Genomic DNA, 13,121 nt, shown 5'->3' on the forward strand with positions numbered 1-13,121 from the left:
GTCCCCATTGGCTGAAGGTGTAACGGTTTCATTTGTTTAAATTAGTTACCATGCAGTATGAAAATATGGAGCGTGACACAGTGGTGCAGTGGAGTTTGGATGCTGTTCCTGTGTCCGAGCACCTTTTCAACCAGGTACTCTGTTTTCCTCCCACAGTCCAGACATGCAGTAGGCTAATTGGAGACTCTAAATTGTCCATTGGTATGAATGTGTGAGTGAATGGTGTGGTCTAGGGTGTATTCCTGCCTCTTGCCCACTGCATGCTGGGATAGGCTCCAGCCAAAGCCCACAGCCCGGCCCAGGAATGAGCAGTTCATGAAAATGGATGGATGAACATATGGTGAGTGCCCTCAGCAATACCTGGGGGAGCAGTTGGTGGAGGGTCAGGGATGCTGGGTGGAGGTGGTGGAGCCTCCGGAGCAGGCGGCGGTGTTTTTGGGCTGAAGAGGTCGGCCAGCGAGCGCTGCTTCTGCCGCATGCTGTTGGAGATGGAGCGCGGGCCCCGGGTGGAGGGCGGAGACTTGGAGGGTGGGCTGCCCTTCGTTTTGGGCTGAACTGGAGGGTTATACTGTCGCTTTACAAAAGGAGACAGACACATGCTGTGAGAGCAGTGAACGTGCACTCACATACTGTGGAGTACCTCCACATGACAACTCAAGGGTTGTTTTGTCTGCTCTGTCCTTGAGGGGAACCCAGCTCTTACCGGCACGGGTGCCACTGGTCCCTTTGCCCTCAGAATGGCCAGTGCCTCCTCTTTGGGGTCATTCTTCTTCACAAAGGACCTCAGAGGGACTCTAAAGGCAAAATGAAACACATAAGTGTCATGCAATTGATTAACTTCAATCACCATCATCATTATTTCCCAAACTGGACCGTTGTGTTGCTCTGCGCTTTTTTGTACTGGAGTGTGACCGACCTGACAGGCTCGAAAGCTTTGGGTTCCGGAGCGGGACGATTCTGGTACTGCTTGATGATTTCCCGGATATTGCTGCTAGGTTCAGGTTTAGGGGCAGGAACAGGTGGCACAGGTTTGGATTTTTTGTTTTCTTTCACTGGGGGTGAGGGATTCACTGACAGAGGTAGAGACAAAATGTAGCTATTATGAATGAGCCTCCCATATCTGGTATCTTAAATGTAAGAACTAAGCCATGTAAACTCAAGAAGGATGGAGAAGGTTCTGACCTTCTTTCCTGACTGGGGAGGGACATCTTGGTGGCTGTGCTGGGATAGGTTGAGCGATGGGGGGTGGCTGTGGTCTCTGAGCTTTTGGAGGGCTTGCCTGCCTCACACTGGCCTCATGTGATCCTGGGCATCAGAGAGGGAGGGAGGGAGGGAGGGAGGGAGAGGGAGAGGGAGAGAGAGAGAGAGAGAGAGAGAGAGAGAGAGAGAGAGATGCACAGAAAAGAAAAAAGAAAAGCATAAAGGTTAAAGTTTAGGATTGTCACAGTCCAATTATTTAATAATGAATAATTTGGGGTAATTATGAAATGACTATACTGAAAGACTAGACCAACTCACCAATTCTCTGGAAAAAATCCCTCTTCTCCCTGAATGATTCCAGCTGATCTGGGTCCACTTCCTTGTTCGGTTATCATGGATATCATCAAATAGGAAAAATATTCATATGAATTCTTTTAAAATTATTGTTATTCACTGGCTTGACAGATTGCCTTAAACAGCATGGCCTGCAAAGCTCCCATTCTGCCTATCGCCCATTAATACAATTGGATAATGCCTTTCAGGTAAAATATTTTGCTGCAAAATGTATAATAAATACAAATATACACAAACCTTTGGAACAAATCTAAGCATAGGGCACCACTTCTTCATGTGCAGTGAAGGGCTTTAGTGTCGTACCTCTGGGCTGGCGGCAGCAGCGGGGGGCGGGATCCATTTGGGGGCAGGTGGTGGAATGGCGACGGGTGGAGTGGGCAGTCTGGGGGCGGGCGGTTGAGGCGCAGGTGTTGGGGGGGGCTGCAGCTGAGGCTGAGGCCGAGGCTGTGGCTGCGGCTGCTGCTGCTGCTGCTGCTGGAGGCGCTGTAACTGCTGCCTCTGAGCCTGAACCTGCTCCTGCTGCTGCTGCTGTGACAGAGTCATGGCCTGGAGAGTCATCTGCTGGGCCTACAGGGAGAGAACAATAACCACAACACAGTCTACAGGGAGAGAACGATAACCACAACACAGTCTACAGGGAGAGAACAATAACCACAACACAGTCTACAGGGAGAGAACGATAACCACAACACAGTCTACAGGGAGAACAATAACCACAACACAGTCTACAGGGACAGAACAATAACCACAACACAGTCTACAGGGAGAACAATAACCACAACACAGTCTACAGGGAGAGAACGATAACCATAACACAATCTACAGGGAGAGAACGATAACCACAACACAGTCTACAGGGAGAACAATAACCACATTACATTACATTAATGACATTTGGCAGACGCTCTTATCCAGAGCGATGTACAACAAAGTGCAAAGTGCATACCCATAACCAGGGATAAGTGCGCTGAAAGACCCTAGAGGGAAGTACAATTTCAACTGCTACCTGTACAACAAAGATAAGGATCAGGACCTATTTGATCATCTGAATTTTTTTTTTCTTCGAATAATACAGCAACACACAAATGTATGAACAAACCCCTTAACTAGCCAAACACTGCTTACCTAGCCTGCTAACCACAACACCGCATTTACCTCATCCCGCGTGTTAAAATAGTTTTTAAAAAAAGCATACCACTCGTGAAATGTACTTTAAATTCAATTTGGAAGTGAATGAGTTTTCTTTAGTGTTTATCTTTTTCCCCGAGTATGCAGGACTGACCATGAGCAGGGCCTGCTGGTTGATAAAGGCTTGCTGCTGTGCTGCCACCTGCTGGGGATCCACCACCGGTGCAGGTGGGGCCATGGCTGCTGGCATCATCATGGCTGCAGAGGCAGAGGGAAACAGTGGAGAGATGAGGTTTAGCGCGGAGAGAGAGGGACACAAGCCAAGGCCATAATTACAGAATAATTAGATGGGAAGAATCAATGGGCAAAGCTTAGACAACCGACATGAGGCAATTAGGCGTGAGATAAACTCCAGCACTAATACGTGCTAATTTAAATGAAAAGCCTGAAGAATGTAAATAAATGAATGAAAGTTTAGGAGGATCGCGCTCACTTACGTGACATGGCCTGCATCATAGGCATGGGGGCCGCTGCAGGCATCATGGACATGGCAGGGTAACCAGGCATCATAGGGTTAACCGCCATTCCTGCAAAAGGCAGGTACAGTATGTATCGCAGAATGGACAACATCAGCGGCTGATATTAACAGTGCTTCACTGCCCTGGTCCTTCCATCCCACAGCAGAAAGTCACGGAAGGTGCTTGTTGCATATGCATGAGCTTGTTCTCATGACATTTTCAAATCCAAGTTAAAATTGGATTTATCCTGTATGAGAGAAAGCCAATGAAAGTACATGCCCAAGCAGCCACAAGAGAACCACATGCACCAGTAGCAATCCCAGGGAGCATTTTCATGTGACACCTTTTTTTATGTTGCATTTTTAATAAGACACACCACCGTCAGCACCACAAGCAATGGTACAAATCACCTAACTACCTGCAAACCATGTCTTACTCACCAACAGAATAGCTTGGCATAGTCATTGTCATTGGAATTCCTGTAAATTACAGTATTGTAAATAACTGCAATTTCAGAATTGTTAGGTTAAAACAAACACATGCCCCCATAATGCATTTCCAAACAGGGAAAGAGTGTCTGGTCCTGAGTACCTGCTCCTGGATAAACTCCAGGCTGCATGGGGCCTATGCCACCACCTCCTCTCATTCGCCTGTTCAGCATGGCCATCCGATCCATGTCCTACAGAGACAGAAAGCACAATGGCCATCCAAATACAAACCCTCAACCACATACAACAAAAAACTGTGCAGAAACAGAAAACATCAGGTTGAGGTAGGGTGTCATCTGTGTATGTGCACTTTGTTATTACAATAATCGCTCATGCGATTTTGGGCAATTCATAGATGTTTTGATGCAATTAGTTCAAGAACTACACTGCAGTCACTAACCGGAGGGCCCTGGTCCAGCACAGGGTCAAAGAGGTCGTCCACAAAGGCGTCAATCTGTCGACCCCCGGAGCCTGAAGAATGACAGCAAAGGCCATGAGTGCGGAAACCCCCCAACTAACCAACGAGGAGCCTCTTTAAAAGATGTCAGGATGTCACACCCAAGGATACGTCTAAATCAGGGATGGGCAAGTAGGGCAAGATTTCAGCCCAATCTTTTACATGATCTGTCATTTATAACCACGTTCCATGCTATAAACAACAGCTGATAAATGTTCTTGTCTTGTATCATTTTATTGTGGTCTAAATTATGAGTGAATCATACATGGTGCATAAGGCTAATTAGCTATTTGAAACAGGGTAACTGGTGGCAGCAAAATCCTGCATACACACCGGCCCTCCACCCCTGGTCTAAATGAAGCTAGATGTACAATTCAGCCATTTTGTGCCTCAGAATCTATGTGAGCATGGAGAATGTATGTACTCTCCCTTTGTGAAGATATTAGCAGAAGTGGAGTGAGGGATGAGTACTCACCTCCCATCATGGGGGGGTATGTGCTGTCCCAGGCTGCACCAGTGGAGGGGAGGCCAGGGGCCTGCATGGATGGGGCAGGGGGGATGAAGTCATCCAGATCTGTGTTCATCAACCTAAGGTAGAACGTCACAGTAGGGAAACGGTTACTAATAAAGCTTCCCTCAAGCATAATCAACTGAGAGCCCATTTTTTCTTCAGAATATTTATTTCTTTAAAAATGTATAAAAATCCCATTTTAAGCCCCAAGATTTTTGCAGCTACTGACTTTGATCCTCCCACAGAGCCATCTATGGCGGAACAGTTTCAGAAATTATATTTAGGTTGTACTTTCATGTGCCCAAATCCAGGATAGATAAAAAGTTCACTTCTGGAGGAGCTCCAAATTAATATTTTATTTGGATTCAATATTTATTTCCCGAAGTAATTATGTGACGTACGTACACACAACATCTTTTTTATCTTGATGTATCTATTTTTACTGGTTCTCAATACTTGGGGCAAACACAGTAACTAGACCACAGAAAAGAGCAGAAGACACATGAATACACAAACAGGCATTAAAAATGTGATGACAAAAAAGATGGTAAATCCACTGGCCTTTTTGCCTCTCCACGTGTTATATTTTCACATGTTCCTGCTGTCTATTCTCACTCATAGAGAAACTGTTGTGGCAGTGTTGCCTGTACCTACATTTCCCCGTTGCTGTTGAAGAGGTACGCAGAAGGTGCAGGGGACTGCGTGTGAGGGACGTCAGCCTCCACCCCGGCGAGCACGTCCATGACAAAATCACAGCCTGTGAGGTCATTCCATCCCTCCCCAGCGAGCAGAGACACCGACCAGCCACGGGGAGCCTCCTGCAAACCTCTGTAGCATAGCACAGCTCACTCAGACACAGCAAAATGGAGTTTAGCAAAACACCAAACTGACTCTGCCCTCTGCATACATTTAGTGGGAGCTAAAAGGCTAAAAAATAACCTCCACAAATGAGCTGTATCAACACTGTCTCTAGTGTCATTACCTGGGCACTGTACTGTGGCCCATGCTGTTGAGCTATATTGTGGTAGCACATCACAGTACAGGCCCCTCCATCATCTGTACTGTGTGACAGTCTGCCCTCATTATTTACCTGAACCTCAGGAGCCAAGAAGCAAGCTGTTCCCCTGTGGTCCAAGACTCCACCTCTGCAGTTAGCTTCTCCTCTGTGAGCAGGAGAAACAGCAAAGATGGAGAGGGATTAACTTTACGGAATGCCGTGGAATTAGATTTTTTCAGTCTGGGAAACTTACAGGATGAAATGATTAAATAACGGTGACCTGTTCAGCCTGCCCCTTACCAGAGAGAGCACAAGGTCAGGTTTCCTTACCGTTGAAGGTATTGATCTCCAGTACCATCTTCCCCTTCCTCTGATTGGCTGTCCACTCCAGCTGGGAGGGTGGGTAGAGCCTGCAGGTGGGGGCTGGGAGCTGCAGAGCCGTGAGCAGCTTGTGTTGACAGAGGGAACGGTATTCTCCAGGGCCCTGGTCAGAAACGTACCTTCACCAGACAACAAGGAGGACTTGAGTAAGCATTCATGCAGAGTATGAAATGACCACAGGACATCATACGCAACACAATCTGAGGCGGAGCAGGGAAGGCCTACTTGAGTAGGGACTTGTCCAGGCCTGGAGAGGGAGTGAAGGCGCTCAGACAGGAGGCCATAAGCATCCAGCCCCGCAGGGTCACCTCGTCGCTCTCCCGCCCCCAGGTGTGGTAGGCCAGCTGGGCCAGGATCTCGTCCCTCAGGGAGGGCCGCTCCTGCCCCTTCTCCATAATGTAGTTCCCCAACACCTGCTCCTGCCACCCAGTGAGCTCTGGGTCCCCTGAGAAGCGCAGGATCTGGAGGGAAACAGATTCACTTTTAAAAATAGAAAAGTAATACCGCTCATCAGGTGAAATACTCTTCATCTGTATTTCTTTTGGGATTTCCATGTGGGATAGTATTGTACAGTTGGTATAGCTGTGTAGAGCTAGGTTAGCTGAATAGTGGTGGTATTTTTGGATACATTTGTTTGATTACCTATACACTTTGATCATGAATGGGTCTCCTTCTTGGTGATATAAACACTTAAGTATTCCTAAACTAAACATGACTAAAACTGATGTTCTCCACTTCTGTTTGTCACTCTTAATCAAAATATCTGCTAAGTGATTGTAATCTAATGTCATGTAATGTAATGTAATAGTCTGAATACTGGCTCTAAAAAAGTGTCTTACAGCAGACTAAAAGGACTAGTCGATACTAGACAGTCTTACTTAACAACAGAGTCTTAATTAACAGGAACAAGCCTACTGTAGAAAACATGCCTAGTAAAGACTTAATTGGCTTCAATAATTTATACATTGAGCAATTTATGGATGGAGCAAACAAGAGGCCACAAGTGATACAAACCAAATTGAGTCATTCCATTTCCCCACATTCGAGAGAATTGTGATAATTAGCTTAACTTTTATAGCTTTTAGATGGTAAATAAACACAAATCTACAAACATGTTTATAATGAAAAGATTACACTCACAGAAATAAAAGTGTACAATATATAACACACCCAAATATGAATGCATAACTAATTAAATTGAAGTGGCTATAGTTGTTGCTAATCTGTAATCAAGGCATGTGAAGAAGTGAATGCTCAAAGTTAGTCTATCCAGTAATCATGTGGGTACATGCTGACGCCCCCATGGTCGAACCTTCATCCATATGGGCACAGGTTGAATTATTCTTTTTGGACAGGGTTTTAAACAAATAGGCTGAACATTGACATGCAGTCAGACTCACCAGCTTGTATATCTCCAAGGCTGTGCGGGTGTCCTCGTGGTCTAAGGAGGTGAGGGGCCTCCTTAGAGGATAGTCTTGGGCTTGGCACCATCCATCCTGCCAGATGGGAGGTAAAAGAGACAACCTGCTGTTTTCATGACTTTATCTTTTTGTTTGCATATGTGCTGCAATATGAAGATACTTAAAATGCATGGCTGCGTCCGAAATCAAACCCTACACACTACACATGTATGCTATCATTTCCTGTACATAAGGCGGTTTTAGTATACGAGCAAAAAGCAAGATGGATTTTCGGACATAATACATCATCATAGGATACCAAAACAATGCATATTGATGATGGCAGCTAGTTGATGTGACTTTGTGTAATGAAAACAGAAAAAAAAGATTTAAAACATATATAAAATATATATATTTTAACTACGATCACTAAGACAATTTACAGGTAATAATTGCATTTAAATAGTTCAACTCTTTCACCGCTTTGGTTTGAACCCAACCCTTCTGTTTGTTTGGATTGTAACCGAGCGCAATGTGCACTGTGGGGTATTCATGCCAGAATAGTGTCCAGTGTTCACACACTTCCATATTTCACAGAGTTTAGTGTGGTAGCTTTAGCACACTCTTTTATACAGCTATGTTTTCGGACATACTAATACTATTTTGACATCCTGAATAGTAAGATAGTATGCAATTTTGGACGCAGCCTATGTATGTGTATGTGTGTGTGTGTGTGTGTGTGTGTATGTGTTCACGACCACACTTGTAAGCATGTTCTACCTTCAAGGTTGTCTTGGCGTATTGTGAGAAGGGGAACTGGTTGATATCAGGAGGAAGGGAGAGGTTGTGCTCTGCTTTGACCTGCGGAGGGGCCACCTCTGTGACACCCGAGCTGTGCTGCCTCCCTGCAGAACAGAGAAAGAGCCGTCGGCGACGCGGACACGAACATGGAAACCAGAAAAAAACAGTCCATCTGCGTCCAGCTTAGTCCGGCCCGGACCTGCGTCCTTCTGCTCACCTGCCACATCCCGCAGTCTGACTGACAGCTCTGCCGGAATCTCCAACATTCCCACATCCTGAAACACAAGAGAGGCAGGCAGTCAGGGAGAGGCAGAGGGTGCGGATACACACTGGAACAGCACAGCACCTGGCATGACATCAGTGTGGGACACACCCGAGTCACACCCAGGTAACTCACCATGCCTGCAGTGCGCGCACGGGCTGTGGACTGGGACTTTGTCACTCTGCTCCTCGCTGTGATTTCCTGAAAGCAGGACAAACACAGGATAAAACTGTTCTAAAATGGAAAGCAGAGACATAGGAAACAGTCCGGTCTTTAGTGCGTGTGTGTGTGTGTGTGTGTGTGTAGCGATAGCTACCTGACCTCTTTTTCTCTATCTTTCATATGTACACACACATATGTGTAGTGCATATATTTAACTCTATTTAAAACCACTGCTTCGAAAGCAGAATGAAAAGTAGGTGAACGAAATAATAGAGAAATAAAAGGATGGATATTAACTTGTGACACTTTGATTACAGAATGTCAACAACACTTGATAAAAAGGTTGTGGATGAAGAAAGACAGAAAACAGAAATAGCTTATCGTCACTTTATGTCTCCTACCTACAGGTATTGCTGAGCTCTTGTTTTTTAGCCCATCAGTCTATTCCTGTCACTGTTGCTTTTCTTCTTCAGGCTGGCTTCCATGGTTTCCCTGCCCTGGCAGTTCAATAACAAATAACCAACAAGCCCAGCTGAGCTTTCTTACTGTCCTATTATTAGAAGCACAGGTTTTATATCCCTGGGACACTCATTTCACCTTAGCTCCACCCCAACCTACACCAGCAAATCAAAGAGCAGAAATGGAGCCCTTATCTGGCCATTGCTGCTGTTACCTTCTTGTTTATCTAAGACAGATGAAGCCACAGGGCGCTCCACATGCCTGCCTGAATGTGATTTTGCTATTGTGAGCTCTCCCTGGGCTGAATTTTGGAGGTTGTGCTAAGGCGTGTAACGCTAAAGGTGTGTGAGGAGCGGTGAAGCAGTGTCACTAGGAATCGCAGCCCCGCATTCACACTGGAGGGAACCCACAGAGAAGCCAGGCAGCTGGGGACAGTCACTATTCCCATGAGGAGGCAGAGAACCTCAGCCAGAACAGCAGCTCAGTTTATCCCATAAAACAGAGACATGCTAACACCCAAAGCAACTAGTATGTGACACAATTGTTCTCCAACCAAACCACCTTGTGAAACAAATACAAATACCTACTATCCTCCCATTATTCTTTTGCGTGATTTTTATACATACATTCAGCAATTATTATTTTTTCAATACAATTCAAAACAAAACTTTTCAGTGCAATAATGTTTGCCTGCCTTACAAAAGATAAAGTCTTTCAGGCCAAGAACATAATGAATTCATAAGTTCATATGTATCCTGGATTGTTTTAGTTTCAAATTTTTCTGGTAATCAGGGAGCAGATGTGTCTCCATTGCATTCACTAACCAGCCAACAGGGCATCAGGCCGTCCGATCATAGTCCAAACCTCATAAAACCGTACAAGAAATAAATGTAAAAAAAAAGGCTTAAAGGAAAGGTTTGCCCCAGAGAAACACACTAACAAATAAACAACACTTTCTAAAACCAGCATATTTTACAGCACAAGACATCTCTTCAACCTCAATCTGACACACTGATATAGTATGCGAGTTCATCAAATAGCCGACTGCCTCAAATCTTCACCTGTTTCTCTCTTCCTTTTACTGACCAAAGTTTCTATCTCTGTTTTCTGTTCTCGATTTTGCTAACGGGAGATTGAAAAAGCACCTACCAGTTACTGCGCCTTAAGAAAACGTGAAATTCAGCGTCCAGAGCAATGTTGCGGGCAGGGCAGGAGAAGAATCACACTGTGTGTAGTTCCAGGAGAAAAGGTTGAAGTCCAAGACGGGAGGAGAGTGTGTACAAGTGTGCGTGGGCTAGTATTGAACAGGAAGGAACTCCTGTCAGATGAAATATCTACAGACATATTTTATGTCCAGTACACAACTAGAATAATATAACATCGCAGGCAATAAGAGGGAAAGACAATGCCTTCATCAGTATCGCTTTCCTGACCAATGATTGACTCATTTTGCACTAGTTCAATCAGATTTAAAGATACATATATATATTATTCATCCATTTTGTGCTTTTAGTCATGAATATTTTCAAGCAGAAAAGTGTGAGAGAGACGAGTGCAGGACAATTGATGATATCAGCATGTTCGTGGAGATACAATGGCAGTAAAACGTGATTGATGGCGCTGAAATTGGATTTATCCTACAGACTGATATGTCCCTATTCGCTTTCACACACATGCTTTATGCCAAAAAAAGTATCATTCTGTGAGAGGTGACTTGCGTTTCTTGTTTTGCCTGTTGTTCTTTCAGTTATCCTGGCCACGAATGAAATGTCAATAGCCAATCTTGTATGGGTAGCTTATCTCCATTCAGTCCATTCAGAAAGCACGTTTCACAAAATGATTTATCATTTATGAACGTGCCAGGACAATTTCTGTGGCGATAGGTTGCCTCCCATGGTTTGCTCAGGACAGTGTTTCTCGCTGGGTGTGCCCATGAAATAAGTCACGTGGTATAGGGGCAGTGCACAAAGACAGGGGTGCAGTGAAGAGAGAATAGAATGGAAAGACTCAAAGAATGGAAGAAATTCCATAATCAGCTTCAAAACAACCGCACAGACCCCCCACGCTCGACACTGCCAATTCAGAAACACCGCATTCACTTTAATATGTCACTAATATTGAATTACATCTAATGTATAATCAAATAAAGGTTGATAATAATCTACCTATTAAAGATGATAAAATAAAGAAAAGGGTTTAATAGAGTCCTTTGGGCCCCGACCCGCCTGCATATCAAGGCGGAAAAGAAGCGGGAAGGTGAGGCTCGTTTACTTGAAATCATCGACACATTTGAGTCTATTCTCATGACGTGTAAGAGGGCAAGAATTTATAACTGTTTCTGTGAAAGCAGTAAACACCACAGAGGGAAGATAATGGATCATTTACAGAGCTCTTGCAAGAGGAGCAAATTATATGTACGCCCAATGAGACATGGAACACTGATAAGCACTGATAAGCGTGTGTGTGTGTGTGTATGCGTGCATGCATACATGCATGAGTGTGTGTGTGTGCTTGCGTACGTGCGTGTGTGTGTGTGCGTGTGTGTGTGTGTGTATGTACGTGTGTGTGTGTGTGTATGTACACGTGCATTTGTTTGTGAACATGTGGGAAAAGGGGAGCTACTCTACTCACCCTCCACTGTTGCCTCTTGAGGGTGTTTCTGGTGATCATCATGGTTGCCCAGAACTGCGTGAAGGACTGCTTCAGCCTCTTGTAGTACTTCCTGCCTCACAGAGGGGGAAACCCCATCATTATGCTTTCAGTCATAACCTGAGGAATTAAAAACCCCTTCAGACAGTCCACCTCTCCCCACATGCTGCTTCAGGGTCCTCCCTTCCTCCCCCCCCCCCCACGGACCCCTACCCTGCAGACCCCTGTCCTACTCTCACCTGGCCTGTGGACCTCTACCCTGCTCTCAGCTGGCCTGTGCCCCCTACCCTGCTCTCACCTGGCCTGATGCCTGTGGCCCCCTACCCTGCTCTCACCTGGCCTGATGCCTGTGGCCCCCTACTCTGCTCTCACCTGGCCTGTGCCCCCTACCCTGCTCTCACCTGGCCTGTGCCCCCTACCCTGCTCTCACCTGGCCTGATGCCTGTGGCCCCCTACTCTGCTCTCACCTGGCCTGTGCCCCCTACCCTGCTCTCACCTGGCCCGTGCCCCCTACCCTGCTCTCACCTGGCCTGGTGCCCTCTACCCTGCTCTCACCTGGCCTGTGCCCTCTACCCTGCTCTCACCTGGCCTGTGCCGCCTACCCTGCTCTCACCTGGCCTGATGCCTGTGCCGCCTACCCTCCTCTCACCTGGCCTGATGCCTGTGGCCCCCTACCCTGCTCTCACCTGGCCTGTGCCCCCTACCCTGCTCTCACCTGGCCTGTGCCCCCTACCCTGCTCTCACCTGGCCTGATGCCTGTGCCCCCTACCCTGCTCTCACCTGGCCTGGTGCCCGCGGATGTGTGACTGGAGGATGATGGCCTTCTGTTTGAAGAAGCGGAAGTTGCGTCGGCAGATGAAGCCGCGGATGTTGCGCTGGATGGTGATGGCGGCCCAGGTCTGGGTGCTGCTCCAGCGGTCCTCCACCTGGTGGTAGAGCGCCTCCTTCAGGAACACCTGAGGAGCAGCAGCAGAGCCGAGACTGGGGATGATGGCCCTGCTCGGTCTTACTCCTTAACAAGCCTCATCACATGTATTATGAAACATTCAGAAATGTTCCAGGATTAAAGTTATAACTCTAAATGTCTTATTTGTGTGTACTTCATAAAATCTATTAGCTCAAATGATAATTGCCTGGGAATTATGCACAGTATCTACACTTTCAGAAATAGTGATAGTGTATGTTCTGCAAGCGTCAAATTTCCCAAATGTACCCTGAAAGTACAGAAATATTCTCATTGGGTAGAAATTAGTACATTTTTTAAATGAAAAAGGTATAAATTAAGTGATGCATACAATTCTATGTACATATAGGGTACCACCCCAGGGATAGGCATTTGTACCTTTTAGGCACT

At 46.0% G+C, this 13,121-nt stretch overlaps 1 protein-coding gene across 1 annotated transcript in view; it reads right to left on the reverse strand.

Moving 5' to 3' along the window:
- The window catches only part of myo15b (myosin XVB), a 39,672-nt gene that overhangs the window by 9,326 nt on the left and 17,225 nt on the right, over positions 1–13,121 (reverse strand). The window contains exons 22-43 of the mRNA XM_061230489.1: positions 12,548–12,723; positions 11,750–11,840; positions 8,633–8,698; positions 8,453–8,510; positions 8,215–8,339; positions 7,435–7,530; positions 6,260–6,495; positions 5,984–6,153; positions 5,747–5,819; positions 5,311–5,484; positions 4,621–4,733; positions 4,089–4,159; positions 3,792–3,879; positions 3,641–3,679; positions 3,180–3,269; positions 2,837–2,922; positions 1,858–2,121; positions 1,519–1,579; positions 1,183–1,305; positions 917–1,070; positions 704–794; positions 336–574 (exon numbers count right to left, since the gene is read on the reverse strand). Coding sequence (XP_061086473.1) covers positions 336–574; positions 704–794; positions 917–1,070; positions 1,183–1,305; positions 1,519–1,579; positions 1,858–2,121; positions 2,837–2,922; positions 3,180–3,269; positions 3,641–3,679; positions 3,792–3,879; positions 4,089–4,159; positions 4,621–4,733; positions 5,311–5,484; positions 5,747–5,819; positions 5,984–6,153; positions 6,260–6,495; positions 7,435–7,530; positions 8,215–8,339; positions 8,453–8,510; positions 8,633–8,698; positions 11,750–11,840; positions 12,548–12,723 — 2,684 coding nt within the window. The remainder of the gene's footprint in view (positions 1–335; positions 575–703; positions 795–916; positions 1,071–1,182; positions 1,306–1,518; positions 1,580–1,857; positions 2,122–2,836; positions 2,923–3,179; positions 3,270–3,640; positions 3,680–3,791; positions 3,880–4,088; positions 4,160–4,620; positions 4,734–5,310; positions 5,485–5,746; positions 5,820–5,983; positions 6,154–6,259; positions 6,496–7,434; positions 7,531–8,214; positions 8,340–8,452; positions 8,511–8,632; positions 8,699–11,749; positions 11,841–12,547; positions 12,724–13,121) is intronic.

Source organism: Conger conger, chromosome 2 (assembly GCF_963514075.1).
Source record: "Conger conger chromosome 2, fConCon1.1, whole genome shotgun sequence".
Taxonomy (NCBI): domain Eukaryota; kingdom Metazoa; phylum Chordata; class Actinopteri; order Anguilliformes; family Congridae; genus Conger; species Conger conger.